Genomic DNA, 14,904 nt, shown 5'->3' on the forward strand with positions numbered 1-14,904 from the left:
TAAACAGGATTACGCTATGTCAATGTTACTCTTGTGTTTTATGATATATATGGAGCCCCTTTACCAGTGAATCCTGCTGATGATGAGGACTGACTATTGAAGTGGATGGTGAATACCCATTCAATGCTCTTTTAATAGTGGCTTCTGGTGAGTTTGACCCCCTGGGGGAGTGTGCATCACGTGGTGGAACATGCTTTCTTTCTGGTGAAAGGTGCATGTTTGGACATCAGTGATTTTACACCTATAAAAACCTTGAACTGTCTTCATCATTACCTTCTACATAGAGACTCTTATTTTTCTTCTGGCCACTTACTGTAACAATTTTTGTGGCTTTTATTTTAGCGCTCTTTTTAGTATTTTATGATTCAGTGTTTGATTGCTGGACTTTTTTACTACTCATTTATGCAATTAAAAATGCCTGCCAGTGCCAGTGCCACTAGTGTGCCTATCAATGCAGTCTATCAGTGCCAGCCATCAGTGCCAATCAGTGCCACCTTTCAATGCCCACAATTGCCCATCAGTGCCATCTATCACTGCCCATCAGTGCCACCCATAAGTACCCATCAGTGCAGCCTTTCAGTGCCCATCAGTGTCGCCTATCAGTGCCCATCAGTGCCCACCACAGCCACCTATGAGTACCCATCAGTGCCGCCTATCAATGCCCATCAGTGCTGCATATCAGTGTCACCCACCAGTGCCGCCTATCAGCACCCATCGTCAGTGCCCATTAGTGCCAATTCATCAGTGCCATCTCATTGGTACCACCTCATCGATGCCGTCTTATCAGTTCCCATCAGTGAAGGAGGAAACTTACTTAATTTCAAAATTTTATAACAGAAACAAAGAAAACCTTTTTTTTTTTTTTCAAAATTTTCTGTCTTTTTTTATTCATTTAGCAAAAATTAAAAACCACAGAGGTGATCAAATACCACCAAAAAAAGCTCTATTTGTGGGAACAAAATGATAAAAATTTAGTTTGGGTACAGTGTAGCATGACCGCGCAATTGTCATTTAAAAAGTGACAGCGCTGAAAGCTGAAAATTGGCCTGGGCAAGAAGGGGGTGTAAGTGCCTGGTATTGAAGTGGTTAAGGTGAAAAAAACACGAGGGTTTTCACCCCCTTTAATAATTTTGGACAAAAAGTAGGTGGAATTTTGAAAATCAACATTTTTTATGATTTCCAAATTAATAAATGTACTTTCCTAAAGTTTTTTGTTATTACTGGGATTTATGCCACCCACCATATTTGATGTTAAATGGGAAATATGTCAACTATAAGAGTTTATAAAGATGTAAAATAAAATTTAAACTTTTGTTCTATTTGCAAAAGTTAGCAAGTGAAAACAAAATATGCCTATTCACAGAGGAGCAGAGACCAATCAGCTGGGAAACGAAGGAAATATTCCCAAGCTGAGGGACCACAGTGTGTTCCTTATATAAGGAAGCACCTTCCATGTTTTTCGGTGCTCTGTGTCGGACGAATGCTGTCTCTTCTCCCATTCTTCCCCTCCCCACAATGATCTTCAAAGAGATGGGCGACTGCTATAGCATATGGAAACAGACAGGAGGATAAAGATATTTAAGAGAAGCAAAATAATCAAAGTTGCTTATTAGATTTTTTTTCTTAAACTGAAACACTTCACTAAAATTGTATCCCCTGTGCAAGGTGAGAAAAAAGTAAACGTATATATTTATATATCGATTTGAAATAATGTTTTCATTATTTATAATACCAAATTGTTTTTTATCAGAGAGGAAGTAAGTAGTATTTTCTTCCAAGAATGACTTAATTTTAAAGATGCTTTCAACCCCCACAGCTGTTACCTTTTGTTCCACTTGACCCTCCCTTTTATATTGTAAGCTCTAATGAGCAAGGCCCTCTGATCCCTCCTGTATTGAATTGTATTGTAACTGTACTGTTTCCCCACATGCTGTAAAGCGCTGCGCAAACTGTTGGCACTATATAAACCCTGTATAATAATAATAATAAAGGAGAAGGATTTGAAAAAAACAATCTTCCACTTTTTACAAATGAAAGTGTTTAGATAATTTGGACCATTACATCTTAGTACACATGGTGAAGTTATTTGCAAGTGAAAAATGCTTTTTTGTATATTTTTTTCACATAGATGGCCTTGAAAAAGTATTCATACCCCTTGAAATTTTCCACATTTTGTCGTGTTACAACCAAAAATGTAAATGTATTTTATTGGGATTTTATGTGACAGACCAACACAAAGTGGTACATAATTGTGAAGTGAAAGGAAAATGATAAATGGTTTTCAAAATGTTTTACAAATAAATATGCGAAAAGTGTGGGGTACATTTGTATTCAGCCCCCCTGAGTCAATACTTTGTAGAACCACCTTTCACTGCAATTGCAGCTGCAAGTCTTTTTGGGGATGTCTCTACCAGCTTTGCACATCTAGAGAGGGACATTTTTGCCCATTCTTCTTTGCAAAACAGCTCAAGCTCTGTCAGATTGGATGGAGAGCGTCTGTGAACAGCAATTTTCAAGTCTTGCCACAGATTCTCAATTGGATTTGGGTCTCGGCTTTGACTGGGTCATTCTAACACATGAATATGCTTTGATCTAAACCATTCTATTGTAGCTCTGGCTGTATGTTTAGGGTTGTTGTCCTGCTGCAAGGTGAACCTCCGCCCCAGTCTCAAGTCTTTTGCAGACTCTAACAGGTTTTCTTCTAAGATTGCCCTGTATTTGGCTCCATCCATCTTCCCATCAACTCTGACCAGCTTCCCTGTCCCTGCTGAAGAAAAGCATCCCCACAACATGATGCTGCCACCACCATGTTTCACAGTGGGGGTGGTGTGTTCAGGGTGATGTGCAGTGTTAGTTTTCTGCCACACAAAGCATTTTGCTTTTAGGCCAAAACGTTTAATTTTGCTCTCATCTGACCAGAGCACCTTCTTCCACATGTTTGCTGTGTCCCCTACATGCGTTCTCGCAAACTGCAAATGGGACTTCTTATGTCTTTCTTTCAAAAATGTCTTTCTTCTTGCCACTCTTCCATAAAGGCCAGATTTGCGGAGTACACTACTAATAGTTGTCCCGTGGACAGATTCCTCCTTGTGGGCTGTGGATGTTTGCAGCTTCTCCAGAGTTACCATGGGCCTTCTGGCTGCTTCTCTGATTAATGCTCTCCTTGCCGGTCAGTTTAGGTGGACGGCCATGTCTTGGTAGGTTTGCAGTTGTGCCATACTCTTTCCATTTTCGGATGGTGGATTGAACAGAGGTCCATGAGATGTTTAAAGCTTGGGATTTTTTTTATAACCTAGCCCTGCTTTAAACTTCTCCACAACTTTATCCCTGACCTGTCTGGTGTGTTCCTTGGCCTTCACGATGCTGTTTGTTCACTAAGGTTCTTTAACAAACCTCTGAGGGCTTCACAGAACAGCTGTATTTACACTGAGATTAAATTACACACAGGTGGACTCTATTTACTAATTAGGTGACTTGTGAAGGCAATTGGTTCCACTAGATTTTAGCTAGGGGTATCAGAGAAAAAGGGGGCTGAATACAAATGCACACCATACTTTTTAGATATTTATTTGTAAAAAAAAAATTGAAAATAATTTATCATTTTCCTTCCACTTCAAAATTATATGCCACTTTGTGTTGGTCTATCAGATAAAATCCCAATAAAATACATTTACGTTTTTGGTTGTAACATAACAAAATGTGGAAAATTTCAAGGGGTATGAATACTTTTTCAAGGCACTGTTAGTACTAATGACCAAATTTGTTAAATAAATGATAACAGATTTCTTTTTAAAACTTGACTTTTAAATAAATTATTATTATTAATTTACAGGATTTATATAGTGCCAACAGTTTTCACAGCACTTTACAATGTTAGGGCAGACAATACAGTTACAATGCAATTCAATACAGGAGGGCCCTGCTCGGTAGAGCTTACAATCTAAGTTTTTAGCCAATCTGATTTTAATCCAATTTTATTTAAATGGTTTACAGTTTATACTATATCAATTAATATTTCATGGCATTTTTTTTATTATTTATTCTTATTATTTATTTATATAAGAATAAAATACGAAGAAAGCTGAGCACTAACTCTGCTCCCATTGGCTGCTCCTGCAAGCTGAAGATTATTATTAATATTTAGGATTTATATAGCACCAACAGTTTGCACAGCACTTTACAACATATAAGAAGACAGTACAGTTACAATACACGAGGGTTATGGGGGACCTGCTTTTAATGACTAACAATCTAATAGATCTTAGGAAAAGAAGAGGAGTGGGTGCATCCCTCATCTATGTCACTGAGCTGACTGCCTTAGGAGTTTTTTGTGTACCCCACAAATCTCTTACTCCCACTTAACTGAATTGATGGTGTTCCAGGCTCACACTCACTAACTGCAATACAAAAAATAGTACATATTTGTATGTAAACATAAAGAAAATGTTCTCTTAAGTGAAGGTTAAGGTTTAAGTTCAGGTGTTTGTATCAATCTAGGGACTCGACCTTTAATTTTGGGCACCCATATTCATTTCGGGCCCTAAAGACTATAACTTTTGTATGATAGATAGTTTTCTCTGGCAACAGCAAAAATTCCTGGATGCACCCTAGACAATTGATTGCTCTGAGAGGTTAGACATTAAACATGTGCGTTATTACTGTATAACAGTTCTTGCCTTGTCATTGCTTACTCGGTGAACAAGAGCAGCATTTTGACTTGACATTTTAGAGTTGACTTGAGTGCAATTTCACTGCTACTCAGACTGTGTTGTTGCTGGAGAATTAAACCACCTGATCAATTTTATATCTCTTTAAAACTCTATTGGTAATATACCGTATCTACACTTGAGTTCTATGGTCTGTACACCGACTATTGGTAATTACATATTATGAAAAAATGCATTGAAAGTGTTGGAATATAGCACAGTGGCTAAGTGGTTAGCTCTTCCACCTAGCAGCTCTAGGGTCATTGGCTCAAATCCCAACCAAGGAACTGCCTGCATGTAGTTTGCCTGTTCTGCCTGTGTGGGTTTCCCCCAGGTGCTCCAGTTTCCTCCCACACCCCAAAAACATGCTTGTAGGTTAACTGGCTCCTGTCTAAATTGACCCTAGTATGTATGCATGTGAATTAGGGACCTTAAGCTCCTTGAGGGCAGGGACTGATGTGAATGTATTATATCAATCTATAAAGGGCTGCAGAAATTGACGTTATATAAGTACCTGAAATAAATAAATACAATAAAAAGTTGGTAGGAATAATCATAACTTCCACGTAGACAGGTTCCAGGAGTCGGGAATTATGGCAGGAAGATCTCACTATTGGAGAATGTGAGACATGTAAGAAGTCAGGGGTTGGCTCAGCTCACCAAGCCCCATTGTTTAATAAAGTATCACCTTTGGATATATTGACAATTTAAAAATACCAATACATCTTGTTAGAAGAACTTTTTTCTTCTGTCAGACCTGAACTAAATGTTATGGAAGAAGTAAACCAAACATCACCAGAAATTTTTATCCTCCTTGGTCTATCTAATGTTCCACATCTCCAGGCAATCTGTTTCATTGTGTTCCTTGTTATGTATGTAATCACGCTGTCAGGAAACCTTCTACTGATTATTGTGGTGAGGATCAACCCAAAGCTTCAGACCCCCATGTACTTCTTCCTGAGTAACCTCTCCATTATTGACATCAGTTTCTCATCCACCATTGTTCCCAAAATTCTCATAAACACTGTGGTCATAGATAGAAGTATCTCCTTGTTGGGATGTGCAATGCAAATGTATTTTCATTTGGCTTTGGGAGCAACAGAGTGTGTTATTCTAGCTGTAATGGCCTATGACAGGTTTGCTGCCATTTGTAGACCATTGCACTACTACACCATCATGAACAAGACATTCTGTGCTGGTTTAGCAGCTGGTGCATGGAGTATGTGCTTCATGAACTCTGCAGTACATGTCGTCCTCACCTTCCAACTCCCCTACTGCAAGTCCCACCATGTCAATCACTTCTTCTGTGAGATGCCGCCTTTCTTTAGATTGTCTTGCCGAGACACTTTGCGTAATGAGATAGCCATGTACATCTCAGCAGGGATCATTGCTATGATTTCTTTCTGGTTGACTCTGATCTCATACATCCGCATTATTTCCACCATCCTGAAGATACGTTCCACGCAAGGAAGACACAAAGCTTTCTCCACATGTGCCTCCCACTTGACGGTGGTAGCTCTCTACTATGGCACCATCATGTTTGTGTACCTGAGACCCCGTTCTGTTTATTCTGCTGAAACAGACAAAACTGTGTCCATTCTCTATACAGCTGTGACACCAATGCTGAACCCCATCATCTACAGTATGAGGAACAAGGACGTCAAAAACACAGTTAAAAGAGCACACAAGAAATAGAATTCCCTAAAATGATAAATTGAGAAAATAAATGATATAATGTTCAGTATAAATATGAAATAATTTGAAAGAATGTATAGAAGGAAGGGGCTGCAACTTAATGCCACAAGCAGAAATGGTCACTCAGTTATACTACATCCATAATCAGGGCCATATTTTGACATCATGTTGACTTAAAAACACATGACAACAGTGTGTATAAATGTGTGAATTTTCATGTGATTATTTCAGCAAAAATAGCCCCGACACGGCCCCTCTCTCCCCTGATTGTCTAGCTGACTTGGTGGGTGTCGGTGGGTGGAGGGGAAGTAGAAGAGTGGACACACGTCTGCTCTCCTCCCCTTCTTCTCGTGACCCGGAAAGTGACATATCTGATGTCACTTCCGGGTCAAGCACTCGGTGTCCCCGGCTTGCTTAGCCAGGAAATAATGTTTTGCAATGCGATCTGCATTGCATTACATTTAGTGGAGAAACAGGGGAGACATTGGGGGTCTTTTAGACCCTGCATATCTCAATAAAGAGAACCTGTCACATAAAAATCATCACATATGTGATGAAAAAAAAAAGCTGTTAAAAATTTTTTTTTTTTATTTTGCAAAAAAATTAAGTTACACCCAAGCACATAAAATCCCCCCCCCCAAAAAAAATTGAGGCCCCCCACCTCTACATACACACACTCCCAAACGTACATGCTTGCATTGGGGCGCCTACACATGAAAATGTCGATTGCGATACACATGTTACATATCGCCACGCACACCAGAGTGAGAGTAGTCATTCTAACACAAGACCTCATCCGTAACACTAAACCGATACCTATAGCGCCATTTCACGGACGCACAAAAATATAAGGTTTGGCATGTTGGGTATCTATTTACTCAGTGCAACCTTGTCTTTTATAAAGACGAACATTTGCATAATTTATTGCGTTCGTTTGCCCTAAAATTCACGTTAGTGTGTTTTTTACTGAAATTGTGCGTTTCCTAGACCTTTGCAGTAATATCACGTGACATAAAAAATTGGAACTACCACTATTTTATTCTCTAGGGTATCTGCTTTCAGAAAATATATAATATGTGTGGGTTTTGTGTAATCTTCAGGCCTAAAATTATATTTTAAACATGTGTGCAAAAAAAACGCAAAAACTGCTCTGGCACCGAAAAGAGGCTTATCTAAGTATGCAGGCATCCAGGGCAAAGCTATCCACATAGACTGTCCTACACACTGCTGGCTCTCACTGCTGTCAGTCTGCAATCGTGACCAGGAAGACTACCCTGCAGTAGAGTGATCTGAAAGCGATGCTTAAAGCGCTCGTGGAGGGGACAACGACGATGGCGGTGCGGAGGATGGTCTATGTGGACAGGTTTGGACCTGTTTTAATCATCAACCATGTGAGTTGCTAAATGTTGTACCTTCATTAAATGTAAACATTTTGCTACACTTAGAGGCGCCTCTCTTCCCTTTTATACTCAGTTGGGACGGGACACTATGTATATATCAAGACATTGCTCGTTTATCAAGTCAAAATTTATTTAAAAAATGTGCTTGTCTTGCAAAACGCTCTCTAGCCAAGTTACTCTTAATCCAAGGTTTTACTATATGTCCTTTTAAAACACCTTCTGACTCGTAACATCCCCTACACCTCCATCTCCCAACAATTCTCTTGTTGAATGTAAGTTGGCTATTTATTAAAGCAAAATTATTGTGAAGCTCTTGAGTCTTTGAAATTTATCATAAGGAGAGTCACATTGATGAGATTTGTGCAAGTCAAAAACAGAACAGAACACAGGGGAAATAAATAAAAAAGTTACATCTGAATGCTAATGGCTTCACTCACCCTGTTATCTGTTTGAATATCTTACCCTTTGCTAAACATCTACAGAAATGAAATATATACTAAACCACTATAGATGATATTTTTTTGTTTAAATCAGGGTTTACGAAAGGCTAATTTAAGATGAAAAGGGGATGCAAAATGTAGCGAAATGTGAACTTGGACATCAGGTACATTAAAAGTGCAACATATGTTAACATTGAGAACAAAGGGGTGCAATTCCAAGGATGACTATATCTCTCAGGGTGCATGACAGATCTCAAATGAGTATATATTTTGGATTAAGGGAGATGATTTATCAAGAATGTGTGTAGAGACACCAATGTTAAGGGGCTTGGGTGCTTGAGTTAAAAAAATATTAAATGTACTAAATAAAGGCATAATGACATGAAGAAGAGAAAGCACAAAAGAAGAGTGAGGAGAGCAGACAAATAATGTTTTTAGTAAACAGTGGGTAATGTGGGGTTAAGGAGGAGGGATATAGGGGTTGTGAGGAAGGTTGGTATAAAGGACCTCTTTGCCACCACTACCATGGTAAAAACACTTTAGATTATCTCGTAAGAGCAACTAATATTCTCTATTCCTCCTCATCTTCTGAACTAACCTAACATCTCCCATCTCAGCTACTTACTTACCAGTCTCCAGTAATCTCTGTGGGACTAATTGGCCATTCTTTTTTTTTTTTTTTCCAAAAAAAGTTTTTATTGAGCAAATATATTGTCATAACAATATAAGTAAAATAATCATTACATTCTTGTAGGGCATCATACATTACATTACAGCCATTTTGTTCTTTTCTTGATTTGAGTTCCGATACTAATACTTTTTCTGTTTGAGTATACAGCCCATATTATCAATTAAACTGTTATAACTGTTGATCAAACTATTAAAACTGTGTATATTATGAAAATCCCTTGCGTCTTGCTTATCATTATAATTCAGTGTGAGTGTCCTGAGAGTTAAAACCTAAAGAGAATAGATACTAACGAAACTATAAAATAATAAAAAGAGGGGGGAAATATAAATTAAAAAGGAAAAAGGAAGCGGGGGGGAGAAAGAGGGGTGGGAGGTGGATGAGGGGGAGGTAGGGAATTTTTAGAGTATTTGCTTCTGTTATATATAAATAATTTTTATGTTAGACAAACAGATTCAAGAGTGGTTTACATTAGTTCCTATAGGGGAGTTTGAATTAAGTGTGTCTGGGCAACACACTCATCTTGTGTAGTCAGCCATTTTGCATCTTAGCAAAAGAGTCCGAGTACTTGAAGGTGAACCAAGATTTCCATAGCTTGTGGAATTTATCAGTCCTTTCTGAGGCCATTGCCACAGTCTCCTCCATCTTGTAAAGTGAGTCCACCTCAGATAGCCATTCCATTATTGTGGGTGAATGTGTTGATTTCCAGTGTCTTGGAATAATTGTTTTCGCTGTGTTTAGCATGTGGCGAACAACCGTTTTTTTTGTACCTACTCAGTGAGTAGTTAGATATATGTAGCAAACAGCATCCAGGTGTGAAGTTCAGTTCAGTTTCTGTTATGGCGAGGATCTGTGTGCATACCTCATCCCAGAAACCACGCAGAAGTGGGCAATCCCACCAGATTGCAGCACGGTGCCCATGTCAGTGACACATCTCCAACAGACATCTGTTGTATCTGGGTACCACGCATGCAATCTGGTTGGGGTAAAGTACCAATTCGTCAGAACTTTATAGGAAGTTTCTTGGGTGCTAGTGCTGATGGAGCACTTTTGTGCAAGGATACATGTGTTAACCCATTGTTCGTCCGTGAAGGTCTTTTTAAGGGCTGTTTCCCATTCTTCCTTATCGCCTACCTGGTTGTCTACTCTTATTGGTTTGTAGCCAGTTGTACATCAGAGAAGTTGCTTTACTCACTGGTTCTCCTGTGATTCCAAGTTGCTTAAACCAAGTCTGCTCTCTCAGAAATTGTTGTCTATTGGCAGTGCAGTAAACATAATCAAGTAATTGCCTGTACTACCAGTGGGTAAAGTGTCTCACCTGCAGTTCTGTCTTTAGCTTATCAAAAGTCTTAAGTCTGCCATCGTCCATGCAGTGGGTGACAGTTGTGGGAGTCTTATCTTCTCCATGTGGGTAGGACACTGTAGTATGGCCTGATGCAAACTTTGTGTTATGGATCAGTGGGGGTCAGAGGACCTGGAGTGGAGGCAATGTTATATTGTTGTGACACTATGTGGAAGATTTCTAGTGTTGGTCTGATTGTAGGGTGTAATGCTAAGTTGGCAGGGCATGCTTCTTTGGTGACCCATGGTAAGAATCTCAGTGGGATTTTTTCTTGGGCATTCCCCAGACTTTGTTGGTTTCTATGCCCACCCAGTCTTTGGAAGAAGCATGGCAGTTCCAATCCAGTATTCGTATCAAATGAGTCGCATAGTAATAATGCTTGAAATGTGATAGATTAATACCCCCCTCAGCTTTTGGGGTAGCCAGGGTTAGCATGCTAATGCGTGATTTCTTCCTGGCCCAAATGAAGTCTCTCAATGTCGTGTTCAGTAGGGATAATCAGCCATTCTTAAGATGCTCACGGTTGGCTGGCATGGGCATTGGTGGTCAGACAACATAGAGCAATGAGTTTCTGTGCACAGTCTCTTCACCATGCCATTGCTAACCCTGAAGTTTCTGTTACTCTACAGCAGCTGTTCTCAAATAGAGTTCCATGGAACATGAAGGATCTTCTAGAGCAGGGTTCTCCAAGCTTTTTAAACAAAGGGCCGGTTTACTGCCCATCAGACATTAGGAGGGCGCACTTTGGCTAGTTTTAGTAGAAAATGGCCCAGTTTCAGTGGGAGTAACAACGTTTCAGGCTTGGTGGTCAGTGGGCATAAAAAAAATATATAGTACCTGTGGTGAGTAGGAGGAGGAATAGTGCTCCATCGTTATTAGTGGGAGGAATGGTGCCTCATCACTGGTGTCAATGGAAGGAATGAACCCCATCATCGGTGTCTGTGGGAGGAATAGTGCCTCGTATCAGTGTGAAGAACAGTGCCCCAATGGCCACATATGATTGGTATTGAAAATGAACTTGACATAAAGAGCAGGAAAATGTTGTAAAATGATTCGATCTGGGTGTCAGATTATTTAGGCATGCCAAATATATTATTTTTTAAGTTATTCCTGCAGCTACATCTTACTAATCCCACTAACATTTCTGATTTGGGAGGTAGCAATGTGACTCTGATGTAACCACCAGTGGCAGCTGGTGCTCAAAATTTTTGGGGGTGCGCAAACAAACTGAAAAATTCAGAAGAAAACCCCCATCAATTGCAGCCCAACTGTGCTCATCAAATGCAGCTACTGTCCCCATCAATTGAAGCCACTGTGCCATCAAACGCAGCCACTGTGCCATCAAATGCAGCCACTGTGCCCATCAATTTCAGTCACTGTGCCCATAAAATGCAGCCACTGTGCCCATCAATTGCCGCCACTGTGCCCATCAAACGCAACCACTGTACCCATCAAATGCTGCCACTGTGCCATCAAACGCTGCCACTGTGCCCATCAAACGCTGCCACTGTGCCCATCAAATGCTGCAACTGGGCCATCAAATGCTGCTACTGTGCCCACCAAATGCATTCACTGTGCCATCAAATGCTGCCACTGTGCCCATCAAATTCTGCCACTGTGCCCACCAAATGCATCATCTGTGCCCATCAAATGCTGCCACTGTGCCCATCTAATGCTGCCACTGTGCCCATTGAATACTGCCACTGTGCCATCAAATGCTGCCACTGTGCCATTGAATGCCGCCACTGTGCCCCCCCCCGAGCGGTGTCCTTCATGCGCCTCTTCCCGTCCTCTCCTCCTGATAGGCGTCCTGTCGTTTCAGTGTTAGGAGAGTGAATATTCTAACACGCCTGGGTGAACTGTGAGCGCCCAGCATGGTGCTCGCAGGTCACCTTTTTTGACGTCGATTAGAGCCTATGGCTCTAATCAGGTGCTTCAAAAACACCCCCGGCACTGTAATTCAGGTGTCCGGCGCCCGAAATGGGGCAGGGCGCCTGAAAAGGGGATGCTTTGCATGAATCTATCCATTGGTCATAGAGGGGCTGACTGGAGAGAGGGGGCGGCGCCCGTGCACCCTTATGGACCACCACTGGTAACCACTAACTTGACGAGCAGATGAAAGCAAGCAATATTTGCAATTTAGAACATTGCTTGTAATTATCAGTCCATTTCTGGCTACTTAGGACATACTTGCCAACAGTCCAGATTTTCCCGGGACAATCCCAATTTTTGGACCCTCGTCCCGATCTGAGACCATCCCGATTAAAATCCTGGGATTTTTCTTTTGTCTCTGGAAATCGGTTTTTGGCACCGCAGCTGCTTCTGGCTCCAAAAATATGGCCGCCGCCGTGAGATCTATTTCCGGCTAGCAGGTTCCTTCCTCTTGTGTTCAATGGAGAGGGGAGGGGCCTCCGATCCATGCAGCCAATCGGCTTCTCTTTTTAGTGTACAAGTAGACAATTCTCTCTGAAGTCGGTTAGCTACACGTATGGGAGGCCCCTCTCCACTGAACACAGGGAAAACAAGACCTGCTAGCTGCATGGAGCTGCCACCAACCCTCCGCCCTGTGGCCTGCTGCCGGTCTGTGAGAGACAGAGCCAAGGAGGTCTACTGCACTGGGGACACCTGATGTAAGAAGGCACTCCACTGGGGACACCTGATGTAAGGAGGCACTCCACTGGGGACAACTGATGTAAGGAGGCACTCCACTGGGGACAACTGATGTAAGGAGGCACTTCCCATGTGCTATTAACTTTTAGCACATGGGAAGAAGAGTAAGTAATGAATTAGAATATCTAAAGCCCAAAAGACTCACCCATAAACCTAGGCTGTAATCCCAAAGGCCTCTGTACAAAGGTCTCTCTTCCACCTGGTCACAGACTATGCTGGCTGGATACCCACAGGATTTTAGTTCCATTAATATTAAGGTTATAGTAGTATCTTAATGCTGGTATTTCTAGACATTAGAAGGTTCATTTGGTTCTTCTCTCAGCTAGTCTTATGCCAGCTCAGTTTTAGGAGAACAGCCACAGTTGCTTCCTCAAGGCCAGACTCTCTTTAGCCTCCAGCAGACAACATCTTCAGGAATACCTCCCAAGATGCCTGCTTCTTACAACCCCTAGCCCCTAAGGCATGGGGAAAATACAGATCCTTACTGCAGCATTCTCAAAGTGCAGAAGCCCCGGAGGAAAGAGACAATAGGAAGTGTCCCAAATATTTAGTGCTTCTCCAGCACACATCACCAGTCTCTAACCCAAACCTGCTGATTGAAGTCATTAAACATTTATAGCAAAGGTTACCACCTCTCACATACAGCTTACTAGAGCTTGTACAACAGCATCTGACTGAGAAAGTAATATTGTGTTTACAGGGCAATCCTGAAGAGATAGAGGCAGGCAGACTACAGCCCACTGCATTCTACAGTTCACAAGAAAAACACCAGAAGGGTATTTGATGAAATACAAAATTCCTACATTTAAAAGTTAGATTACGAGAAGGTGACCAGATGTCCCCGATTTCCGGGGACAGTCCCCGGATTGAGAACACTTTCACCGGAGACTGTTTGTCCTCGGATCTGTCCCCGGATTGGAGGGGCGGCAGGGGGCCCAAGACCCGGCATCTCCCATGGCACCTCTGCCTGTCAGTTTAGTATGCAGCGAATAGGAGGTGGGAGGTGGCGATCGCCAGCTTTATGGTGACCGTGGGCTCTCCCTGGGGCTAGTAGTTCTCTTCCTGAGTCTATACAGTGGAGAGGGGAGGGGCCCCTGACCCGGGCAGCTATTAGTTTCACTCTTCAGTGTACAAGTGAGTCGCTCTGCACACTCCCTCTGTACACTTTTGCTGATAGATGCCCGGGTCAGAGGCCGCTCCCCTCTCCACTGTATAGACTCAGGAAGAGAACTACAAGCCCCAGGGAGATCCCACGGACACCACAGAGCTGCCAATCGCCTCTACCCCACTGCATAGTGAACTGCAACAGAAATGATCTGAGGTGCAGGGGTAGATGTTGACCACAGACTATCATCATTGATTGGTGAGTGACCATGGGGTGAAAGTGTGGGGGGAAGGGGGGTACAGAGATGTGCTGGGGGTTGGGGGTGGTGTGGGTACAGAGCACAGATGTGTTAGGTCCCTTTCACAATGGCGGACTGATCTGGTCCCCCTGTCAGTTTTTCAGGCAGACCCGATCAGACCATCCATTGCCACTTATGGAGCGGTAGATGTCAGCAGATCTGTGTCCGCTGACACCCGTCACCATCCGATCTGGTCCACTAAAAACAGACAGATGGGAGATCCATTCCCCATCCTTCTGGCGGATCGGATTGGATGGTCCATTTCCATCCAAAAGCCCCATAGAGAGCAGCATGCTGTGTCCATGTCCACTCTGCATCAGCGGACCGGACACAGACATGTCATCCATTTGCTGATGCAGAGAGATCCCCCACTGAGCAAACGGATTCCGCTGTGTCAACTTTAATTTGATTCGCCGGGTGCCTGCCATCACACAAGTCCACCTCCTGGTTTCCTCCTTTGACAGGCAGCACATTTGTCCAATGCCGGGGCATGTCTATCATAGGTAAGAGCCGTCCAGGAGGCGAGAGAATTGTTTGGTTTGGCAAATCAAAATTAAGTT

At 42.1% G+C, this 14,904-nt stretch overlaps 1 protein-coding gene across 1 annotated transcript; it reads left to right on the top strand.

Annotated features, from left to right (window-relative positions):
• Nucleotides 1-5,471: 5,471 nt before the first annotated feature.
• On the top strand, nt 5,472-6,401 carry LOC141117635 (olfactory receptor 5V1-like). Its single transcript, XM_073610584.1, has one exon. The coding sequence runs from the start codon at nt 5,478-5,480 to the stop codon at nt 6,399-6,401; it is 924 nt and encodes a 307-aa protein (XP_073466685.1). The 5' UTR covers nt 5,472-5,477.
• Nucleotides 6,402-14,904: the final 8,503 nt, after the last annotated feature.

The sequence above is a fragment of the Aquarana catesbeiana genome, linkage group LG13 (assembly GCF_042186555.1).
Source record: "Aquarana catesbeiana isolate 2022-GZ linkage group LG13, ASM4218655v1, whole genome shotgun sequence".
NCBI classification, from domain to species: domain Eukaryota; kingdom Metazoa; phylum Chordata; class Amphibia; order Anura; family Ranidae; genus Aquarana; species Aquarana catesbeiana.

What these genes read in the sequence shown, in the direction of transcription:
- LOC141117635 (XM_073610584.1), top strand. Translation starts at nt 5,478, where the DNA reads ATGGAAGAAGTAAACCAAACATCACCAGAAATTTTTATCCTCCTTGGT.